At 39.7% G+C, this 9,491-nt stretch overlaps 1 protein-coding gene across 13 annotated transcripts in view; it reads right to left on the bottom strand.

The window, feature by feature from the left end:
• Nucleotides 1-7,845, bottom strand: part of LOC107096572 (endophilin-A1-like) — a 47,247-nt gene extending 39,402 nt beyond the window's left edge. For 4 of the 13 annotated variants that reach the window (XM_015393296.1, XM_015393290.1, XM_015393291.1 and 1 more), the window contains exon 1: nucleotides 7,472-7,843. In XM_015393296.1, the coding sequence (XP_015248782.1) occupies nucleotides 7,472-7,516 (45 nt within the window). In that variant the 5' untranslated portion in view covers nucleotides 7,517-7,843. Of the gene's footprint in view, nucleotides 1-7,471 lie in introns of all 13 variants that reach the window. The other 9 variants (XM_015393299.1, XM_015393298.1, XM_015393293.1 and 6 more) reach the window with 5 other exon arrangements.
• Nucleotides 7,846-9,491: the final 1,646 nt, after the last annotated feature.

Consider the following 9,491-nt stretch of genomic DNA (forward strand, 5'->3'; position numbering starts at 1 on the left):
CAAAGCAGCTTTTTTCCCTGCTGCTCTGCTTGTACCATAAAGTTACTGTCATAGGTGTAATGCCGGCAGTGGAATACTTATATGATATTATAACAACATACAAAGATACTCTACATAAAGGTTTCTGCAAGGTTTCTGCACCTCCATCATCAGTTTCAGTCTTGCTGTGAAGGAGAAAACATCTTCAGTGTTGCTATCCTCTTAGCAGCAGCATGAACTGTTTTGTACCACTGAGCAGCCACTATACTAATGTCACACTAATCCTAACCTAAAACAACTCTCTGAGGGCCTTTTGATCACTATTTAAGCTTGGTGAGCAAATGCCATTACACAGAATATGAGCCTGATCCCCAAACATCCAAATAAGAGACATAAAATTGCATGTGCAGTTTATTCTAGTACCATAGTACTGCCATAAGTGGCCGTGTTACAAGAGATCTAATAAGATTTCTGTGCAAACGTTAAGGCGTGCAAGGCGGTTTGCTTCCTTTATTACGGCCATTAAAATGAGCAGTTTGAGACATAAAAAAACAAATGATAATAATTATTTATTAACAATAATAGTACTAAATTATATTTATAGTGCAATTCAGTTTATTTCAATTCAGTTAATTTATATAGTGCCAATTAATAACACTTTACAGTTCACCAGATCATCTAGTCAAATTGATTCAAAGTTTTCTATCTAAGAAAATCCAGTTGATCGCATCGACTCATTAACTTGAAGGCAATCCCTCACACTAAGCATGCTTGTAAGCGACAGTGGAGAGAAAAAACTCCCTTTTAACAGGAAGGAACCTCCAGTAGAACCAGACTCAGTGTGAGCGGCCATCTGCTGAGGCCGACTGGGGTTCAAGGAGACAGAAGCAGACAAACAGGAAGCAGCAGAGACACAGAACTCAACAGAGGTAGCCTAGTGTTATGAACAAAAGTAAAAAATTTAATTTTAAAAATGACCAAAGTCAAATATATATATATATAAAAGTAAAATTAAACATGAGGAAGTATTGTTTCAGTTGATGCAATATAGTGCAAAAAAAGGCAGGACCAGAATAATTTCATAGAACATGACTATGCTTCATGTCATCGTTAACAGATGTGCACTTTCAGCTGTAACCCCCATATTTCATCACATGTAATATAAAGCACAAATCCCTCTTAATATGCATCCAATTGCATTGCAAAGAATATATATGAGACTATAAAGGTATAAGCAGGAGTGAAGTTTCACTAGCAAGCTATTTGTTCCCAGGATAATGAACTGGTTGTTTCTCTGATTAGATTAAGGGGACTCCTGCGCCTCCTTGGCTGGACTTCATCCAGTCTGGTTTTACTGCATTGCTGCACTTGGACACATCCTGACTGCTACCGTTTGCTGAATACAGAATTCAGTCCCTTAACGTGGTGGTTAAAAAGTCTGAAAACTGCAAAAAGGTCAGTCTTTATTTCAACATTTAGAGGCAGATATTCAGGAAACATTTCTGCCATATGTTGGAAGCTGTGATTAGCCAGAGCCTGGAAATGAATTAAAGGAGCTTTTATCTTCCAGCATAGAGAGATTTCTGAAACGTTCTGCAGGAGAGTAAATCCCTGGAGATCCTCTGATCCCTTCGCTTCTTAAATCCTCCCTGTCTCCCACTTCTACCTGCCCCTTTATGCTTCTCATCTCCTTCTTATCTTTTTTTTATTCTAGCTCCAGTCTTTTGGACCTTTCCATCCCATCTGTTATCTCCCCACTGGATCCGCTCTCCTATGCACTACCGTGGCCCCAGTAAGGATCCAGCCTGGATGAGTCACCCACTCACAATCTGCTGCCCCCCCTGAAGCCCAGTAGGCATCGGCCACATCCAAGGACCCCTCTGCTCTCCCTGAGGCTTTCATGGACACATATTCGCATACATTTATATCAACCCTGACAGCAGAAAATACCTAAAAAAAAAAGATAAATGAGAAAACAGGCTCATTTGAAAACATTTTCATATTTAATTCATGTTTTTTTATTATTATTTGGCTTTAAGGGTTAGGGAAAATTAGCTCCTGGATCTGAGGAATTAAAAAGCTGCTTTCTAGCTCTGATATTAGTATTCAGTTCACATCATGGGAAAGCTCCTGTCAAACCCAGACTCAGTAGAAAATATGAGATTACTACAGCAGGAGCTTCACCCACAAATAAAAATCTGCTTACTGAGCGTTGAAGCTTTAAGTCTGCAGACAGGTGTGTCCCAGCAGCCAATCACACTCCTACAGGTAGCAGCTGAGTCCTGATTATTATGTTCCTCCGTGTCAAAAAAATAAATAAAAAAAAAGCTAAAGACATTATTCTGAAAGGAGACACGGTGAAAAAAAGACTGAATAAAACAGCAGGGATTCCTCTCAAACTGTGGATCCTTTAATCACACAAAAAACTCAAAAAACTCTGTTATGATCAGTTCATCACAAACTAAAGAACATATGCAGCTGAGAAGCAGAGTTTAGACTTTAATCAAACAAATAGGGACCCATTCTCTTAGTTATCATATTAGTAAACTTTCCTTATCTGCATGCAGGTTTTATTCATGTTTTTGGACACTTCTACTAAAGCATTTATTAAATGTTTACAACGAATCAGGAAAAAAAGGCTTTTGCAAGAAAAATTATCAGTAGAGATTTACTGTTCCACCAGACAGTGCAAATAAACTGAAAATAAACAGAAAAACTCTAAAGATTCATCAGCATAATTTAGACAGGATGAGAAAATATTAATAAGGCTGACTAACATCCAAAACCAGACTTCTACAACAGTTGTCCATCATATTTCTCATGCATACATGTGCTATTCTGAAACCTCTACAGCAGGAATCTATTTGGAAGATCTGAATGAAAGAAAGAAGCCATCTTGTGCTCTGTTCGCTCCAACTCCCTGTTGAACACCTGGAGAACCTGAGTGGATCTATTTTTTTTATGTTGAAGAAGCAAAGCTGCAGTTAAATGTGGCCTTGGACTACCAGACTGAGACATGGCGCTGAAGAGAGCCTTCTGCTGCTGGGAGTGTCGGGAATGAGGCTTGGTGTGTGTGTATGTGTGGAAGAGGGCTGTAGTGTTGAGAAGCAGATTGGAGGAAAACAAAGAGAAGAATCCCTGTGCGCCTAAAACTAAAGGCAGAACAGAGTGATGCTCTCTGTTTGCACTCAGAGCCAAATAAACACACTTAAACTCACAGATAAAATCAAATGCACGGCCGCATTTCACCTTTAAACACTCACACCCAAAGCTGCAGGGAGGCATCTGCAGGGACAGACAGAGCGCGCTTATAAGAACACTGTGCTGCTATCAGACGCCTCCTGTGTGTTGCTATTTCCACAATGAACACTTTGTTCAAAGTGAGAAATGGGATGACAGTAATTTGCAATGGTTTGAATTATTTTTGCTTCTTGCTTCAAACAGCAGATCTGCTCAAATATAATTTTGCAGCTTCAGATTGGATGCCTGAAGCTTTTCTCTCACATTCTGCTGCTGAATCCCCAAAAGGTAAAGAGGAAAAGAGGTGAAATCTTAAAGCAGAGAACTTTAATGCACGTATTGTTATCAGTGGGTGGAGCTTCAGTGTTTCTTTGCATCTTAGGTTCAGCTGCTCAGTCAGAATGGTGCAAACGGCCATTTGTAAATGTGCTGAAGCAAAGGACTGGTAGAGAGGAAGAAGCGTGCATGTGTGACTCAGCCTGGAGGTGCTTTGTTCGTGTCGGGCCTGAAGCCGACCGTCAGCCACGCTCTGACTCACCAGGACAGAATCAGAACCTCCCTGTGGCTCTTCAACAACCACGGAAACGGATCACAGCCTGGGAGCTGGGGAGGGGCAGTGAGGGCAGATCTGTCACTGTGGCTAAGGAAGGAAGACCACCACTCTGATCAGCCGGGCAAAGGTTTGAAATCACTTTCATTTTGTTTCTCTTCCCTCTGAGCCACACTTTTCCAAACATTTCAGCCTGCCCCTCTAAATGCAACACACTGTGGACCCATAAAAATAAATTACGTCTCCCTATATCTATTCATAAATATAATGCTGCATAGTTAAATTCCCTTTTAAATGAACTTTTTAGGACATTTCAGTATTTAATTCATCATTTTGAATATTGCTTTTTAAACTTGTATTAGATAAATGAATAAAAATAAATGTATAAAAAAATGAATAAATAAATGTTACATCTACTTATTTCATGGGACATTGATATTTAAGTATTTCATAATACATTTTGACCCTTCAAGTACCTGATGACCCACCAAGCGACCCCCTGCTCTAAGCAGTCACAATATCCTGCCTCATTTTAAACTGGTTTGATCCACAGCTCATCAGAGGAAATAATCCTTCTATTATAAAAAGGCTCCTAAACTCACAGGATGAAACAAGGTCAGTTTATTGATAAAGTACGTTCCAGTAGCAGGACGATTACAGGTGCTGCACATGAGGAAGATAATTAAAGGTAAACTTTAGCAGCATACAGTCACTACAAATTACTGAGAACAATTCAGTTGAATAACTGACAGGAAATAAGATTTTTTTTCACTCTAAAAGGTGAATCCATCTTCCATGTGTTTCAACCAATAACTGCATTTTCTGATCAGCAACTAGGGATGTAAATAATAATCCTTTTGTATCTCTGCATTGATCCACAGCCGACGATCCGATGCATCGACACGTCTACAAGAGCATCGATTCATATTTTTTTCCATTCCTCGGTTCTATTATCTATTTGCTCCTGGACGTAATTCTGACTCCCGAGCTGTGGTGGCGCTAAACCTATTTTTCCCTCCTACCTCGCTTCCTTTAGCATCTACCCTCTATTTACTTGCAGTATTTGTTGATGCAAGGCCTTTCAGAATCTATAACACAGAGGATTTATTTTTTTTCAGTGAATGAGGTTTTCATAGGCCTAGGTGGAGTACAACTTTGCTACTTCTGCTATTTGCTGTTGTTTCGCAAATAAAATGCGCAACTATGTTACAACTTTGATTGATTTATTTCACATTTGAAACATTGTCTAGCCTGTAAGGTGAAAAAGCAAATCAAATCAAATCGAGGTGGATTCTTGAGTATCGAAAATAATCGAATCATTGGGTCAGGAAATTGATACTGAATGGATTCGCCATGATGGGTGGGATTTACACCCCTATCAGCGACTGCATGTTTACTGAAAACTTAAATACGTTAATATTCCTAACACAAAGTCTTTGTCTTCATTATTATCATTAATTGTATCAGTGTTAGTATGTGTAAACTTTGAACCAATCCAACTGAATGATCCGTAAAAAGCCTAAAGATGGTATGTGTTATGAATTGGTGCAAATATAAATCACCTGGTTTTAATTAAATGGATTTATAAAATAATAATATGACCCTAAACAGTTAATAATAGCTGAACTCTGACCTTTGGGAAAACTTTAGAGTTGGAGCATCTGTTTTTCTAACACCTGGAGTGAAGGTCAGGATCCATTCTGGATGTTTTTTTAGTCCTTCTGTGCTAGCTTTAAACAGTGGGTCAATAGATGTTGTGCCAAAGTTCTAAAATATGAACACAATGCAGCACCCATTATTTACCCATTCAGTTACTTTATCAAATCTAACTGGGAGCAAACTTAGATGAGCTTTCTCAGCAGGGATGATGCATTAAAACCCACAAATTATTTGGTAACATTAGAAAAATCTTTCACATCTATCACTTTTATCATCAACACCATATTTAAAATATCGGGACAATCTTTGAATCCATGTCACCCATCAAGATTGAGATAAATATTTACTGCTTACATACAGGGTGTTTAAAAATGTGAGCTTAAAACACCATGAAAGACTGTAAGTAAATCGAAACAGAAATACATAAATAGATGAGGAATAGAAAATAATGGAGCAGCACCAAAAAACAAATCTACTAATTGATCTTATGATAAGCTGATGATGATTCTCAGTCATCCAGGTCATAGTCATTCCGTAAAAGTTTAAAAAACAATCCACTGGGTTTGGTTTCCAAGGTTTGAATAGTATTACAGGAGACAATCCCCCCTTTAACGACCGACCTTCACAATCATAGACAGGTTTCAGATATTACAGGCTAACAATGGAACCCAACGACCCGCTCGTCGGTTTCAATTTGCATGTTTCCAAGCAATACAAGGCCTTGCTACAGTATATGAAGCCTCAAATTCACTGCGGATCCAGACATTTGAATTGTGAAAGCTTCTTGGAGGGGAAGCGAAACATCTTCAAATCTTGGAAACCAGCGGTTTGTTTTTTAAACTTTTACGGGAATCTAATGATAAGTTAGTCTACACGAGAAACAATGTCCTTCTATGTTTAGAAACGTTCCTGACTTAACACAAACACCTAGATCAAAATGATAAACAACCTCCTGAGTCCTGCTAAAGGATCTAATAATGTGATGTAGAGACAGATCTAAAGGTGCAGAACACTGGCCCCTATAGGGACCGTCCCCTGTGTTCTAGAAGTATTCATTCGCCAGAGAGCTGACTGACCCTCCCAGCATGGCGACTGGTTCTCTTTCATCCCAATCAGTTGTGCTAGACTTTGGAGATATGCAGGATGGGATACTACAGTTGAACATCTCTGCTCTACTTGCAAAGATAAGGATGAAAAAGTTTATTCAACTGTAGATGCTTTTATAAATGCAAATTCAATGTTTAAAGAAAATAGGAGTGGAATAATTTCCATATGTTCTTAATGGTCAACTGAGGATGTCCTATGTGCCTCATTAAGTGATCTGTCCTGAAAACAGCCTGGATCCAGAAAATAATAAAAGCAAAGAAAATGAGCCAATGTTTAAAGAAAACTTTTAAAGATCCTGAGGAAGATTTAGGTTTATAAATGTATTATTCAAAGCTAGTTTAACTCTTTAGCACAGCAGGCCTTTATGTGAGGGTCGGTCTGTAATAACAGTGGGATGAATGAGGATGGTGTTTAGAGGGCGCAGGGGTCACGTCGCGCATCTGCAGCGGCGGGTTTCCGTGAAGGCGCACTTTCTGATTGCGTAACCTGAGCGGAGTTCCCGCTGTGGTTGGCTGGAGGGAACACCGACTTACATGGTTGGAGCAGAGCTGCTAGGAGCTGCAGCTCTGAAGGGTTTCTGGGGCGGAATGTCATCTGAAGGGTACCAGGAGGAACTGACGTCCCTGAAACCATGAGCTTCACGTTGCAGAGCCATCTGCTTCCTAGACTGACGCAAACAACCTGGATCGTGATCATTCTGATGTCCCTGAATAAGCAGGTAAAAGGCTTTCAGGGAGGTGAGTGATAGATGGTTGTTTTTGGCGCAATGCTGCAGCAGACCAGCTCCCCCCCTCAGCATCAGCATCAGATGGAGCTGCTGCACATCCAGCAGATTATAAAACCTTTGGTGAAATAAAACCTGATCATCGGGTCCGCAGAGGACACTCTGCCGCAGATCCAGATAAACCCACAGCCCGGGACGTCTTGTCCTCTTACCTGAGTGGCTTTGTGGAATTGCTTCTTCAGCCCCGCCACAGACATGATGCTTCACGGTGGTTCTGGTCGGAGATCTGCTCTGTCGCTGCGGTTCCGATGGGCTGAAAACCTGTCTCCAAACAGGATGTGTTTGCAGGCTGTGAGTGAGTCGGTGCTAACCCCGGTCTACGCTGGTCTGCTCCTCAGGGATCTCCTGTGTGGGAGAGGCTGAGTAAAGCCCCGATCAGCCCATTGGACGCTGAGCCCACATGTCTTTAAACGGAGCTGACGTCGAGAGACGCTCACTTTAAAGCGGCAGCAGCGGGTCTGATCCGAGCTGCACCAGAACAGGAGGCAGGGACTTTTCCATCTCTAAGGATCAACGGAGGAAGCAGGAAAACATGCCGTTATTCTGCTGAGAGGATTCAGCTGCAGCACCATGGACAGCGACACAGCACACAGACAAGAGCTGAAGAAATGAGTGCAGCTGGAAATCCCACTGCTCTACAGCTCTGAGCAAAAGTTAAAAATCAGCTTCCTTATTTACATTTTCATCTAGAAGATTCACATTTTACATACAATCAATAAAAATGCTTTGTAACCAAGATATTCACAGCAATCTTTGACTTGTTCTACAGGCGTCCTGCTGCACAAGGTGTTCTCAGAGTGCAGCATGGAAGAATATCAACAGAAAGATAGGTGGAAGGTGAATGGGATAAGCATTGGTTTGAATTGGACTGCATGAAATCAAAGCCGCTTTAGAGTCCAGAGAGAAGTTTCTACGGTCTGTGATGAGCTGAGGTTCTGGAGTTCAGAGAGCCTTTGTTGTTTCATTCTGCTGACAAGCTTAATGGAGATACTGATTTAATTTCCCCACCAGGACCTGGTGCCAGCCAACAAACATACTAACATACCTGCCTTAATTAGGACAGTAACACTTTGCTGGCCTGTGTGCTGGCTGGATCTAAACCCCACAAAGATATCACACTGTTGAAGTAAAATGGAAGATGAAACACTGGAACCAGAGAACATTACAATCTCTATCAAAGCAATCCTGAACACTTCAACAGAACCAGAGGCGTATGCTCCCCGTGTCGCACTAATTTATGCACTAAGCACTTAACACTAATTTATGCAAAGGAGTTTAAACTTAGATCCAAATGTCTGTTATTGCAGTGATATAATACAGATAATCTGAAGCGCTAGTGATTAAAAAAGAAAAAACACAAAAAAATAAAGCATAGAAGTCTGCATTGACTGAACATTTTAAATACAATAATTTCACTTTTAGAACTGAGTTGAACTGAATAAATGCGTTATTTTTAATAATCACAGAGTTATACAATATGAAAACAGCTTCAACAATGAGAGACAGTACAAAAAGCAATGTCATTTTTATTTATACAGCACATTTAACAAAGCACAATGTTGAGCCAAGTGCTAAATAAAAATATCCTCACATTTAATGTTTGGCATCTGGCTTTAAAATTCTCTAGATCTTTTAGTAAAACAGCAAATCTATGATCTTAATAAACACATTTAAAGATACATTTCAGAAAAATGATAATACATTTGTTTTTACACATCAAATGTGCAATATTTGCTGAACCACATGTCAGTCTCTTTCTTGTTAGGAATCATATATTAGCTCTTGTTTATAATCAACTCTGGATGTATGAAGCTTGATGTGCACTTTTTATTTAATTGTTTAACACATAAAGTTTCTTTAATTTATGTTATGGACTTTTTTAAAAGACAGGGAACCAAAAAAGGGACACAAAAATAACAAGATCACCCTCCCTCATTGAGAGGTTAAAAAAACAACAACAAACATCAAGTTTATTAAACTTAATCTGTCCTCCAAATTTGCAGAAATGTTTCTCAAATCGAGGACATGATGTCAGGATTGTGATCAAATGGGCTATGATCAGTTTGGAAATAAAAGATGGTTAAATCTTTCCATGTGAACAGGTCTGCTCAGACATAAGCTATTGTTTTAGGCCTCTGTCCAAGGTGTTAAAGTCCATCTTTAGTTCATTAG

This window comes from Cyprinodon variegatus, unplaced genomic scaffold (assembly GCF_000732505.1).
Source record: "Cyprinodon variegatus isolate N-32 unplaced genomic scaffold, C_variegatus-1.0 Scaffold634, whole genome shotgun sequence".
In the NCBI taxonomy this organism is placed as follows: Eukaryota; Metazoa; Chordata; class Actinopteri; order Cyprinodontiformes; family Cyprinodontidae; genus Cyprinodon; species Cyprinodon variegatus.